Raw genomic sequence first — 15282 nt, 5'->3', positions numbered from 1 at the left:
TAAGCTCACTTCACAAAAACCTGGAACTCAAAAAAAGAAAAGCTTATTTGAGCGAAGCTGTAAACTGATTCTCTGACGTCTCCGTAGTCTGGTGTGCACGATGTCGTCCGCGAATGTACCCCGCAGCCCACTTACATTTGCCATTCTTGGGGATGGTGTTCGGCGTGTAGAGTTTAGCCTTCCTTCTGGTGCCCACCACCTCTTCCTCGTAGTCTTCATCGTAGTCCTGTGCCCAGATACCCTGAAGACCACAGAGCAGCAACCACCACCTCAACGAGGGTGACATCACCACCACGATGGCCCTGAGAGAGACAGAGAGAGAGGGAGGGATGGAGGGAGAGGAGCACACAAAAGCGATGCAGAGGTCATTCCAACCTCCCACCTTCACACATTAAACAAGTAAACCTGGTGTCCTTCCCCAAACATGCTACTCACGACACACCGCTGCTGACTCAGGTGTCCGACGTGCTTGGTCTCAGGACAGGAGAAACATGCGAGGAGGAAAGAAAGCGAAAATGAGAAAATCACTGAAATTCCTTGTTTAAGACGAAGTTCGCTTCAGACTGGATATCCAGGTGTCCCGAGCATTAAGTTGGGCCCGGCAGCATCAGCAGCAGTAGTAGATCTGTAATGCACTCCTAGACGCTTCAACTCAGCTTCAATTCAAGCCATCCTAAGCCACGGTAAATGAAGGAGAGGATCGGCCCTCTTTCAAACTCGCTCACTCCCATTTCTGGGAGGTGGGTGTGGCGGGACGGCCGAGGAAACAGCAACAGACACTCCTCGGATTCTTCATCAAGGTGCTGGGCTGCGCAGAAAGGGAGGAGGGTGGGATGACTTTATACTACTGCAATAAATGCTCCCCCCCCCCCCTCTCAAGGAATGCCTGTTTTCTTTTTTTCTACCTTTGCTTTCTTAAAACAGCAGCAGGACAGAAGAGCCCCCGGGCCGTGGTAATGATTGTCTTTTTAAACGGGACTACCAGTTGAAATCAGGTAACGGGGCTTTGCCAGTTCTTGTCTGTTGCCTCGTAGGTCGAGTCCTGATCCCGCTGCAAACATGGAGCGTTGCAGTCTCGTGCACCCGCATTTACAGTTTACCCTTTTTGTTTCGCAGCGTGGAAATGGCTTTTGCATGACTAACCCCTGGGATCGGTCTAGAAGTGTGGAGGAGAGCGGGCATGACCTCTCGGGCCTGCATCTGAACGCACACTCTTTTCCCCTACCAAAACACAAGGCAATCACTTACTACTTAAATGGCAGGTTCCTTCGTCGGCTTAAATTCCCCGGAGCCACGCTGACTCGTAAAATGTGTGAACGCCAGTTGCCACGGGTCCGTCGAGAACCAGATACGAAACAGTGAAAATTGATCCCACCGCTTGATTTTATGAGAGGAAGGCCTTCCCCCGTCCTCATCCAGACTTGCTCACATCTGTTGGAAGCAAATGCATTGAAATGCTGCCCCGATCACAGCTGAAATGTGCTACACCTGGCCTACAATACTATAACGCCAACGCCACACCCGACGCCGAGACTCAAAATTGGGGTGGGACGTTTTCGATCTTCAAGTTGGGAGTGAACTGGTACACTCCTTTGCATTCAATCTGCGCCTATTCTTCAGCTTGATGCCCTACCTTCTGAGGGTAGTGGGAAAGCCTTGCAACTCCAAAATCTTATGATTCCTAAGTGAGACTCTAGTTCTGGATCAGAAGCCCCCCCCCCTCCCCCAGTAGACCCTCCGTCTGTGTCTGACTGTAAAACCAGGGATGGCATATATCTCCGCCGTGTGGATGACGAGGGTGCACTATACGGTTGTGCAGCCGGCTGTACGCCACACGTGGAGGCAGAAAGCAAAGCGAGGTCAACTGTCACTCAAGAATGCTGCCCTGGAAGGCGGATGTCGCTTTCATCTGGATCCACTCCCTCTCCCTCATGTACAGAACTGATCTGAGGACAGCGACGGGTCATCCCGTGGGATTTATCAGGGGCTGTCGGGTCGCTTTTATATTGTGTCGGTCTGCGAGATCTTTGCAGAGCAGCTGTAGGAGGCCGCCACCGGTGAACTCGCTCGCCTCGGCTGTGCGAGCCATCCCTCCGATGAGCTAATGCGTTTGATTAAAAACGTTTCAAACAAAAGCGCCGGCAGAACAAGCAGCGAAATTAAAGTTCTGCTGTTTTCATCTTTCAGCTGCAATACTGCACGCAGGCAAAAACACCAAACGATCGTTGCACCTTTAGCGGGAACTCTTGCATGCTGTATCCGCAATAAAGCCCCTGTCAGGCTACTCGATGTAAAGTGGATGTAATAGTGCTCCCATTATGGCACATTTCCAGAAACACCTTTGCACAGAACTCCTTGCCGTTCACAACACTGGCAGCCAAAACCTGTTTGATCACCTATCTTCACCTGTGTGCTCCTCTCTACACTTTATGGATGCAGCAGCCGACGTGTGGATGCGCTGTGCCAAGGGGGTTTCTAAAGGTGGACCCCGCAGCGTCACAGAAACTGTCCCGGAGGAGTGTGACGTTCATTTGAAGAGGTCATGGTACTAAATCAATAAAGACAGGCCTGCCCATAGGAACATTGTGTGCCCCCCCCCCCAATGCGGACGCTCCAGTTAACATCCTCTCCGTTTCTAGGGCATTACTTCATCGATGCTCGCAGGACATTTCCGATGAGAAATCACGCCCGAGTTTGACCGAGACACCCAAGGGAGTACGGCGCAAAAATAAATACGAGTCTTCATTTTATGACACCGCCGAAGCCACCACTTACCTGATTGATATCCGGCGTCCCTTCCAGCTATCTTTCCTGTGACATTTAACTTTACCACTGTTTGAACAAGATATTGCATGCTCCCTAAATATATAGCTACACCGCCGAGGCCGAAATGAGTCACATCAGTGACTATGTGGTTGAGTGGCAAACCACATCTATGCACGCCTGCTAGCATGCACTTGTAATTCTATAAGATTACTCTGCAACAAACCATATGTCTGTGTCTCAACAACTAAAGACCGTTGTGAATGCCGTTTGCGCATATATCTTATGAGCTTCAGCTTACTATATCACAGACATTTGAAGTTTTGGGAGGCAAGTTGTCGGTTGCAGATGTGCTTAATTGACCCTTTTTTCCGATCCCCCCCCCCCTTTTCCTCCCCGACTGTACTTGGCCGACGTCCCCACTCTTCCGAGCCGTCCCGGTTGCTGCTCCCCCCCCCTCTGCCAATCTGGGGAGGGCTGCAGACTACCACATGCCTCCTCCAACACGCGTGGAGTCGCCAGCCGCTCCTCTTCACCTGACAGTGAGGAGTTTCACCAGGGGGACGTAGCGCGTGGGAGGATCACGCTGTGCCCCCCCAGTTCCCCCTCCCCCCCCGATCAAGCGCCCCGGCCGACCAGAGGAAGTCTTAGCGCAGCGACCGGGACACATACCCACATCTGGCTTCCCACCCGCAGACACGGCCAGTTGTGTCTGGAGGGGCGCCCGACCAAGCCGGAGGTAATATGGGGATTCGAACCATCGAGCCCCGTGTTGGTAGGGAACGGAATAGACCGCTACGCCACCCGGACGCCCCTTAACTGTCTTTTAAGACATTCTCCTGCGACTGCCTAAATTTCTGACATGTCACTGCAGTGTCCTACGTGGTCAAATTCAGTCACGTGGCCCCTTTGAAGGCTGAAAGGAAGCATGAAAAGCATTCGCTAATATTGTCTAATCTGGGTCTGCTACAGGCCCGCTGTTAGGCTTCGCCCCAATCAACAGCTTTTCAGCGCGAGACCGTCAATCTCCTTCCATGGACAGGTCCCCCACACCTTTGAAGTCCCGGGCGAAACATGTCTCGGAAACCTGTTTCCGCAAAAAGGGTGCAGGGAACGCATCTGCAAAAGGTCAAAGGTCACCTGCTGACAAGCCGAGTATGGCGTGTCGAGTTTCTGCGAGAATCAGGGTGAGAAACTATGCGCGCAACTGTTAGGGTGGGGAGCATTTAGAGGTGTACAGCAGCAAAGTCTTCTTCATCCCACTCGTTAAGTTGTAGATATCGCAGACTACCTACCGCCTTTGGGAACAGAAGCATTGGTAGCTTTTACCATATTAGAATCCGTTAGCACAGAATAGAATAGAACTCTATTTTTCATTGTACAAGTACAACGAAATTTGAAAGTGCAGTTCTTATCGGTGCAAAGATCAGTATAAACAGAATTAAAAACATAAAAGACACACACATTCATTTCTACAGTCTACTGGACACCAACATATTGCACAAAAAGTCAGGAATCAAGACTTGGCAGCATTTGGTGCGGTTATGGCTCTAGGACAGAAGCTGTTCTTTAGTCTGTTTGTCCGAGCCCTTCTTGTCCTGTAACGTCTGCCCGAGGGCAGCCGTTCAAACAGACGGTGTCCTGGGTGAGATGGGTCCTTGAGGATGCCACGGGCTTTTTTGAGGCAGCGGGAACGGTATAGGTCTTCCAGGGAGGGGAGTGGGCATCCGATGATCTTCTGGGCGATGGTGATGACCCTCTGGAGCGCTTTCCTCTCTGCTACTGTGCAACTGGCAAACCAGACACAGACGCAGTAGGTCAGTATGCTCTCTATGGAGCGGCGGTAGAAGGACACAAGCAGTGAGGTGGTAAGGTGGTTCTTCCTGAGGATCCTCAGGGAGTAGAGTCTCTGCTGGGCCTTCTTAACCAGCGCTGTGGTGTTAACGCTCCAGGTCAGGCCCTCCTCTACGTGTATGCCCCGAAACCGGAAGTCCGACAAACTCTCCACACAGTCCCTGCCGATGAAAAGGGGACGATTGTCCGTTTCGTTCCTCCTTTCGTCTATAATCAGCTCCTTTGTCTTGGAGGTGTTGAGGATCAGGTTATTTTCCCTGCACCACACAGACAGCCGCTCCACCTCGTCCCGGTATGCAGGATAGAGCATCACCGTTCACACAGCACCCGAATGGCCTTTTGAACTTTTTCTCCGAACTTGCTAACCTAATCATTGCAGCTAACAACAGCCTGATGTAATGAAAGAGGGAGCAAGTGGCCTAACTCCACTGATAACACCTTTCGCTGTTAAACACTTGAAATAATGACACGTTGTGGACAACACCACTATACCACCAGGCCATCTTTCCAGAAGGCCCCAATGTAGCTAAATTGAAGGTATAATAAATGCGACTTTTTTTTGTGCCAGGAAACAGTCAAATATACTTCTGACCTAATTTTGGTTCCCGTTGCTTGTACGTAGAGCGGACCGTCCATGTTACCCCAAACCTGCCCTGTATATGGATTTCTGCATGCAGGACAATGACTGATACGACAAAAAAATGAGCGTATTGTGGCATCTCTCTTTCCTCTTGCGGTGTGGGACGCAAATTCATGTTTGCCGTGACCTCACCCAGTATCGGTGTGGGAAGGTGGTGGCGTGAATTCACGTTTGCGGCGGCTTCACCCAGCACCGTCCATGCAGTGTCTTCGTCCACGTCTAAGTTTGTCTTGGTTTGATGGCTGGGAGAGAAGGCGCTGGATTGACTAGGAGAGCTTGGTCTGCTGCATCCTGTGGGCCCAGGGACCACGGCCCTGCCTGGAGCTGTGCCCGAAGAGGTAATACCGAGGGCGGTCTGACAGGACGCGGAAGCGGGGCAAGCTAAGCTAACTGCTAGCTCATGCACATCGGCAGTTCTGACAGTCATCCTGGTTGGCGTTCGTTCTCCTGGACAGTGATTTTTTTTTCTATTTTTCTTTTTTTTTTTAGATATGTGTTAGTTTGGATACATGTGTTCTTGCAGTTCTTGAATATGTGTTTTTGTCTGTGCGTTGCACCGCTGTGGGCTGGAGTAAATGATGTTTCGATATCGTTCATCAGACTTCACGTTTCTGGCGTGGAAATGATGCTCAAGTGAAATATGCGGTGCTTCCGTAGACAAACACAGACATTATGTGTGTGCACAGACAGCCACCTGCAAGCACCAGAGAAGCCAAGGCATGCTAAATGAACTACGAGCTATCTTCTTTAACATCGATAGGTGTTTTCCGAAGGATATCTGATGTGCTGCGAGGGCTGAATTTGATTAGATTCTGACTTGACTGATTGTGGTTTAGCGGTTAGCATGGTTGCGTCACAGCAGGGGGGGTATCTCCTACAGCCCCGACAGGTGGAGTTTGCATGTTCGCAAAAGTTTCCTCCAAATACCCCGAATCCCTTACAGTTCGATGACGTGCTTAGGCGAAGCGGAGACGTTACATGACCAACACTATCCGGGATATGGATGTCAGATGAGAACAGGGCACACGACAAGCTAACATTATCAAATTACTACCTGTAAAACATACTTCCAACCTGTGCTTGCATGCCTTTGTGACCTTCGAGCGATTTCCACCACAAGAATTAAACCATAAAATTGGACTAGTACTGTATCTTTAACTTTATGAATGGATTAGTATACGCTCTTATTGGCTCCAAAGTTGAAACATATTTTGTGTTGACAAAATGAAACAGATGATCCCTTTTTTTCCCCCCCGTTGAGAAGAACTGCAACAGGGGGGATGATCTCCTGCAGGTATGAATAATAATAATGATAACACAAAACATAGACTACGTCTTATCAGCCAGACCAAACCATCTCTGGAATGTAGTGTCAGTCTTTCTACGCATACGTGCCCTAAAGGGACTGGACCACGGAAATCATCATAAGGAGAGAGAAATGTAAGTTCAAAAAGCTGTTTTGCTGGAAACAGTTAGAAAAATTGTTCGCTTAAGGCTGGTTAGCGTAGACGAAAATGCAGATTTACGATGTTTGCAAGTCTGGATTCTATTGAGTAGTCTATTATTCAAATCCTGAAAAATGAGAAAACATGGCAATCCTGTAAACACCAACACTTGTGCATGTACATGAGGGGCTGAAAAACAGGCTATTTCTTTTAAGTGCTACAGCGCCATCTAGTGGAAATTATATGGACTAACGACTGTAGGTTTTAACTCTGTGTGTGCGTGTGTGTGTGTGTGTGTGTGTGTACACTTGTACTTCGATCTTTGTGAGGACAAATTTGAGTTTTGGACCATCAGAGTGATGACATTTTGGATTTAGAGAAAGCATACGACAGGGAGCCCAGAGAGGAGGTATGGTATTGTATGAGGAAGTCAGGAGTGGCAGAGAGGTATGTAAGAGTGGTTCAGGATATGTACGAGAGCAGTATGACAGTGGTGAGGTGTGCGGTGGGAATGACAGATGGGTTTAAGGTGGGGGTGGGATTACGTCAAGGATCGGCTCTGAGCCCTTTCTTGTTTGCAGTGGGGATGGACAGGTTGACGGACGAGATCAGGCAGGAGTCTCCGTTGACTATGATGCTCGTGGATGACATCGTGAGCTGTAGTGACAGTAGGGGAGCAGGTTGAGGAGAGCCTGGAGAGGTGGAGGTATGCACTGGAGAGAAGAGAGAAGTCAGTTGGAGCAGGATGGAGTACATATGCGGGAATGACAGGGAGGACAGTGGAATGGTGAGGATGTAAGGAGTAGAGGTGACGAAGATAGATGAGTTTAAATACTTGGGGTCAACTGTTGCAAGTAACGCGGCGTGCGGAAGAGAGGTGAAGACGAGCGTGCAGGCAGGGTGGAGTGGGTGGAGAAGTGTGTCAGGAGTGATTTGCGACAGAAGGGTACCAGCAAGAGTTAAAGGGAAGGTTTACAAGATGGTAGTGAGACCAGCTATGTTATATGGTTTGGAGACAGTGGCACTGATGAAAAGACAGGAGGTGGAGCTGGAGGTGGCAGAGTTGAAGATGCTAAGATTTTCATTGGGAGTGATGAAGAAGGGCAGGATTAGAAACGATTATATTAGAGGGACAGCTCAGGTTGGACGGTTTGGAGACAAAGCAAGAGAGGCGAGACTGAGATGGTTTGGACATGTGTGGAGGAGAGATGCTGGGTATATTGGGAGAAGGATGCTGAATATGGAGCTGCCAGGGAAGAGGAGAAGAGGAAGGCCAAAGAGGAGGTTTATGGATGTGGTGAAGGAGGACATGCATGTGGCTGGTGTGACAGAGGAAGATGCAGAGGACAGGAAGAGATGGAAACGGGTGATCCGCTGTGGCGCCCCCTAACGGGAGCAGCCAGAAGAAGAAGAAGAGTGAGGACATTTTGGCCAGTCCTCACTTCTTAAGGGTCTCTTTCAGGGTTCGGACTTGGGTTTAGGGTTAAGTTAGGGTAAGGGTTAGGGAATTAAAGTAGTCAATGTGGCTCTTCGCAAGTACAAACGTGTGTGTGTGTGCGTCATGAAATTGACAGGGTAACACTCGGCGCCCCGTGTGTTTGTGTGCGCCCTATATGACGTGTATGTCACTGTGCTTACTCATCAAAGGCTGCACAGAAACCCTGGTTGTTTTCAGCAAGGCTCCACAGGTCGGCGCGTCCTCGTACGTGTTGTCTGACTGTAAAACAATGACAGTGATAATGATTAAAAACGATGATAATAACAACAACATCGTGACCTGCTCGCTCACCTTTTCTCTGAAAGTCTGACACTGACCGGCTTCACCAATCTTCCATCTGAAGACTTCCGAGTCCTGCAAAGCATTTTCATCAGATGGAATTAATTGTGATGCTGGTCAGAGATTTAATTCCAGAGACAGTTTATAGTCAGGTGTCTTGGTGCCTCAGCTGTCTTATTACTTATCCAATCACATTAATGTTATAAATAAAGTCAAGGTTATGGTTAACCCACAGAACATCTGATTCTTCTATTTTGTTGGCCGCAGTAAAAACAGGAAAGGGCATTTCCAGTCAGCCTAATACAGCGATAATCACCTGTAAATGATGAGCGGAGTGATTAAACAAGGACACACGGTGCCACAGATGTGCCGCACAACTGCTGTGTGACTTGGTTGTGAACAGAACAGAACAAGACCAAGTTTGTACTTGGAGGTACAAATTGAAGCACACGGACGACACCAAGTGATGGAAAGCGAGAGAGAGGCTAAGAGAGAAGAGTGGTGGGGGTGCAGAAAAATACATTTTGTCAAATTTCTCACCAACGAGGAATTCTAATGTCGATTAACAAAACGCAATATTTTAATGTCTTACGACAGCATAGATGCACATACTTACAATATATCATACCCCCCCCCCATCTATGCAGATGGTACAGGTACAGCTAAATGTAAGTTTCATGAGGTACTTTGTATTTTATTAGACGATTGCTAAAATTTGTCTTTCACTGTGTTTGTCCCATTGCTCCGGGAAAGTATTGTTCCGGAATGAAATTGTATTTCAAACCACTTTTAGAAGGAGCTGAGTTGCAGATCAAAATTATTGTGGACAAAAGGCACACCTCAAATGATTTACTTGAAAATAATTACGTAATTTCTGCTAAAATAACCCTACCCCACATTCCCACATGTTGTTTTTTTCCATATGAGACGTTCATGTTAGAGTAAATTTTGCCCTTTCAACAATGACCAATTCAACAGAGCTCTTACGGAAGGAGGTGCTACTATCATTATAGCTGTAGCGTTAAGAGATACTACTACTACTACTACCGGCTGCTCCTATTAGGGGTCGCCACAGGGGATCCTCCGTTTCCATCTCTTCCTGTCCTCTGCACCCTCCTCTGTCATGCCAGTCACTTGCACGTCCTCCCTCGCCACATCCATAAACCTCCTCTTTGGCCTTCCTCTTTTCCTCTTGCCTGACAGCTCCATCTTCAGCATCCATCCATCCATTATCTGAACCGCTTATCCAGCTCTCAGGGTCACGGGGATGCTGGAGCCTATTCCGGCAGCCATTGGGCGGCAGGCGGGGAGACACCCGTTGTCTGACCCTTCAGCCGAGCGGTTAGTGACGTCGCCTTGTGGTGCAGTACACCCCGTATCGAATCCCGCACCGGGCAAGAACATAACCGGGTACGTTGGTGGCAGCGGTGGGATCCGGAAGTGTGCAGATCCTCGGAAGTCTCTTCGGAGCGCGGGAAGAACAAAGCGCGACGGCGCGCTTCCGGGGAGGGTGACGACTGTAAACTACTAATAAGACACGTTAGCCCCTAGCTAACGGGTCTGACCCTTTAGCCGAGCGGTTAGCGATGTCGCCTTGTGGTGCAGTACACCCCGTATCGAATCCCGCACCGGGCAAGAAACTAACCGGGTACACTTACAACCGCGGGTCTTTTCAGGATCGTCCCTTCGGTTCACGCAGCATGCGGCTGGTCCGTCACTCGATGATTCTTTCGGTAGTTTAGTAAAACCAAACTTCCCCCGGGTCGACTTGGCTTTCGCTTTGACATATTTGTGTAAGCTATTTTTCTGGACTTAGCCTGTTAGCGATTTTAAGTTCCTGTTATAAGCTGTTGCCACAGTAGATGCCTTGAGCTCTTATTTTGAAGGCTGAAGAGAGAGAGCGGAAGGGCTGTACGCGGTGTTGTTGCTGTGAAGTTCCGTTGGGGGGAGAATCCAAATAAAGTGGTCCTCGTGTGAAAGCGGAGCCTCCGTATTTGTTATTTTATACTTTCACACAGTATGGGCGACATCTACAGACCCTCGGTTACATTTGCCACGCTATTTAATAGTGTTGCCGACTTGTATGGTTGAAGTAAAAAAAAGCAAGCAAAATTTGCGGTTTGCTGCCGTAATGTTACGGACCCGTTCCCGCCTACGCGAGAGCGAACGACCATTTTTCTTTGAAATGAGAAAAAAAACGCGCTTGTTCTGTGAATAGCGCCCCTCTGGCGTGGCGGATAATTACAGCCTATAGACACGAGAGACAAAAAAAAAACATGCTCGCAATTTTTTTGTTGTTGTTGTTTTAACTGGTGTAGATGCATGAAAAAAGTTCAATTATCAATATTAATAGGGCTCCCCCGACATTTTATTTTTGCTTCCTGTAGAGGTGCGACGGACTTGTCCGGTCAGCACTCCCGGGCCCTACGGTAATTCTAACCCTGCCTACATCTTGTAAACCTTCCCTTTAACTCTTGCTGGTACCCTTCTGTCGCAAATCACTCCTGACACTCTTCTCCACCCACTCCACCCTGCCTGCACCGCTCACCTTCGCCTCTCTTCTGCACTCCCCGTTACTTTGTACAGTTGACCCCAAGTATTTAAACTCATCCTCCTTCATCACCTCTGCTCCTTGCATCCTCACCATTCCGCTGTCCTCCCTCTTGTTCACGCTCATGTATTCCTTCTTACTCCTACTGACTTTCATTTCTCGCCTCTCCCATGCATACCTCCACCTCTCCAGGCTCTCCTCAACCTACACCCTACTCTTGCTACAGATCACAATGTCATCCACGAACATCATAGTCCACGGAGACTCCTGCCTGATCTCGTCCGTCAACCTGTCCATCACCATTGCAAACAAGAAAGGGCTCAGAGCCGATCCTTGATGTAATCCCACCTCCACCTTGAACCCATCTGTCATTCCAACCACACACCTCACCATTGTCACACTTCCCTCATACATATCCTGCACCACTCCTACATACTTCTCTGCTACTCCCTCGTACAATACCACACCTCCTCTCTCGGCACCCTGTCGTATGCTTTCTCTAAATCCACAAAGACACAATGTAACTCCTTCTGGCCTTCTCTATACTTCTCAATCAACATTCTCAAAACAAACATTACATCTGTGGTGCTCTTTCATGGCATGAAACCATACTGCTGCTTGCTAATCATCACCTCTCCTCTTAACCTAGCTTCTATTACTCTTTCCCATACCTTCATGCTGTGGCTGAACTCTGTAGTTGTTACAGTTCTGCACATCACCCTTATTCTTGAAAATCGGTACCAGTATGCTTCTTCTCCACTCCTCAGGCATCCTCTCACTTTCCAAGATTGTGTTAAACAGTCTAGTTAAAAACCCCACTGCCATCTCTCCTAAACACCTCCGTAGGTATGTCATCTGGACCAATCACCTTTCCACTCTCCACCCTCTTTGTAGCTGCCCTCACTTCCTCCTTGTTAATCCACCACACTTCCTGATTCACTATCCCCACATCATCCAACCTTCTCTCTCTCTCTCATTTTCTTCATTCATCAGCCCCTCAAAGTCCCCCTTCCACCGTCTCAACACACTCTCCTCGCTTGTCAGCACATTTCCATCTCTATCCTTGATCGCCCTAACTTGCTGCACATCCTTTGCAGCTTGGTCCCTCTGTCTAGCCAATCGGTACAAGTCCTTTTCTCCTTCCTTAGTGTCTAATCTGTCATACAACTCACCATACACCTTTTCCTTTGCCTTCGCCACCTCTCTCTTTGCTTTACGCTGCATCTCTTTGTACCCCTGTCTACTTCCTTCATCCCTCTAACTATCCCACTTCTTCTTTGCCAACCTCTCCCTCTGTATATTTTGCTGTACTTCCTCATTCCACCACCAAGTCTCCTTGTCTTCCTTCCTCTGTCCAGATGACACACCAAGTACCTTCCTAGCTGTCTCCCTCACTATTTCTGCAGTGGTTTTCCAGCCATCCGGCAACTCTTCACTACCACCCAGTGCCTGTCTTACCTCCTGCCTGAACTCCAAACAACAGTCTTCCTTCTTCAACTTCCACCATTTCATCCTTGGCTGTGCCTTCACTCACTTCCTCTTCTTGGTCTCCAAAGTCATCCTACAGACCACCATCCAATGCTGTCTAGCTACCTTCTCCCCTGTCACCACCTTGCAGTCTCCAATCCCTTTCAGATTGCACCTTCTAGATAAGGTAAAGTCCACCTGTGTGCACCTTCCTCTACTCTTATACGCCACCCTGTGTTCCTCCCTCTTCTTGAAGTACATATTCACCACAGCCATTTCCATCCTTTTTGCAAAATCCACCACTATCTGTCCTTCCGCATCCCTCTCCTTGACACCATACCTACCCATCACCTCTGTTCCCTTCACCAACATGCCCATAGAAGTCCACTCCAATCACAAGTCTCTCCTCCTTGGGTACCCTCTCCACCACTTCATCCAACTCACTCCAGAATTCTTCTTTCTCATCCATCTCACACTCAACTTGCGGGGCATATGCACCAATAACATTCATCATCAAACCTTCGATTTCCCGCTTCATACTCATCACTCCGTCCGACACTCTCTTTACTTCCAACGCACTCTTGAGATACTTTTCCTTCAGGATTACCCATACCCCATTTCTCCTCCCATCTGCACCACAGTAGAAGAGTTTGAACCCACCTCCAATGCCCCTGGCCTTACTGCCCCTTCCACCTGGTCTCTTCCACATGCAGTGTATCTACTTTCCTTCTCTCCATCATATCAGCCAGCTCTCTCTCTCTTTATCAGTCATAGTGCCAACATTTAAAAAAATTCAGACTCACCTCCACACTCTTACCCTTCCTCCTCTGCTGCTGCCTCTGGACATGCCTTCCCCCTCTTTCTTCTCCTTCACTCAACAGTAGCATAGTTTCCACTGGCACCCTGCTGGCCAACAGCACCAGTGGCAGTCGTTGGTAACCCAAGTCTCGACCAATCCGGTATAGAAATCTGATTTATGATCCTCATATTTGCTGTAGCATTAAGTTGGTTTAGTAAAAAACAAACAGACAAACAAAAAACTAATAAATTGAACTGTAAACTTAATCCATTGAATGTAAGACATATTCCAAAAGTTGAGCAGGTTTTTAGAGAATTCATGGCAAATGATAAATGATGAAGCATGAAAAACTGTCAGCCATACAATTGTGTTCAGATAGGTGAAGCACAGTTAAATAAGTAAAGACAGCGGCATTGTAGTAGGGGGGGGAGGAGGACCTACCAGGGCCCAGAAGGGAGGGGGGCCCTCAGGAAGCCTGGAATTAAAAGTTTGTTTTGGTTTGCAAATGTTTATTTCTAACTAATTAGTGTCATAACTTCAGTTAAAATTGGCTCAATATATCAGTTGAGAGACTTAAAGAAGATAGTGGAGGCTCTCTGAGGCCGCTCTCATGCCCTCGCAAAAGATGCAAAACGGTTTAGCAGATGCAATCACTGCAAGATAGTTAAGTTAGGTTAAGGTGAAGTTAAAGTAGATTAATGTACAGTAATTGTAAATAATATACAGTATGCTAGAGCTAACAAAAAGTGATGCGTGAGAGAAAAAAGGAGAAAGGGACCCACAGAGACTGCTTCTTACATTACCGTCGTTTAGCCGACGCTTTTATCCAAAGCGACTTACTATAAGTGCATTTAACATAGGAAATCAGGAGAACCACTAGTCATCAGAGGTCATAAGTGCCTCTTCTCTCTAAACGAGCATCTAAGAGCAAAACCAGTGCTAAAGTTAAAGTGCGATGAAGAATTGGGTAACACTTTAGTATGGGGAACATACTCTAAGTAACAAAAACTTAATTACTAGTGAATTAGTAATGATCGGGATGTCACTTTAGTATGGGGAACATATTCTAAGTAACAAAAACTTAATTTAGAGTAATGTAACACTATGAACACTTGTAGTTTTGTGTGTTGTTATGTAAGAACAGAGCATATTCATTAAGTGTTAGTAAGGGAGAATAACTCTTCTTGTGGTACTACCACCTTATAAAGGCCATACTAAGCAAAGCATATTGAGATGGTACTACTAATAAGCAATACTTCTGAGGTTATAGAGGGAAAACTCATAGTTAATGGCTTCCCGGTTGCATAATAAGGCCATGCAGAATAAGGCATTAATGAGTACGTAATAATGAGCAAGTAAGAGTCGATATGTTGCTAATTTGCATGCTGATAAGCACCTAATTAATGGTGACTACGTTCCCCATACTGAAGTGTTACCAAATGGTTTTGGGTTTTTTTTTAATGAGTGAATACAATAAGTGCTAAGAACAAGTAACAGAGTAGTAGTGCTTAAAGAGGCGAAAGACGGGCGGGGAGTTCATTCCACCACTGTGGGGCCAGGACAGAACCGAGCCGGGACCGGGTCGATCGGCAGCAGGGGGGGGGGGGGGGGGGGCCTCTGAGCGACGGGGCAAGCAGGCGTCCCGAGGCAGCAGAGCCAAGTGGGCTTGAGCATGGCTCATGTATGGGGGCCCAGAATTTTGTGCTGCACCCCTGAGTAAAGCTCATCAGACAAACGCTATGGGGGGAGAGCAATTAAAAATATTAAAATGCACACATTTTTCGGTAAATATGAACTTCTGCACGCGTTATTTGTCTCGGAGCTCGGCATTACGCTACGATTACGTCCCATCCATCGCTCGGAGACGTCGGTAAAGGACAGAATGTCATCTTGGGGGGCGGGGGGGTCCGTCGTCGCTTTACGCATGCGCCGAAGTCTCTAACGCTGTGCGCAGGCGCACGATCGTCGACTATAAAACGAGCCCGT

General features: G+C 47.9%; 1 protein-coding gene across 1 annotated transcript in view; it reads right to left on the bottom strand.

The window, feature by feature from the left end:
- Positions 1-1933, bottom strand: part of LOC130131783 (collagen alpha-1(XXVIII) chain-like) — a 35933-nt gene extending 34000 nt beyond the window's left edge. The window contains exons 1-2 of the mRNA XM_056301564.1: positions 1872-1933; positions 136-302 (exon numbers count right to left, since the gene is read on the bottom strand). Of these exons, the coding sequence (XP_056157539.1) occupies positions 136-302; positions 1872-1933 (229 nt within the window). The remainder of the gene's footprint in view (positions 1-135; positions 303-1871) is intronic.
- Between the last annotated feature and the right edge of the window lie 13349 nt (positions 1934-15282).

The sequence above is a fragment of the Lampris incognitus genome, chromosome 21, assembly GCF_029633865.1.
Source record: "Lampris incognitus isolate fLamInc1 chromosome 21, fLamInc1.hap2, whole genome shotgun sequence".
NCBI classification, from domain to species: domain Eukaryota; kingdom Metazoa; phylum Chordata; class Actinopteri; order Lampriformes; family Lampridae; genus Lampris; species Lampris incognitus.
This window is presented reverse-complemented; position numbering and strand designations above follow the sequence as displayed.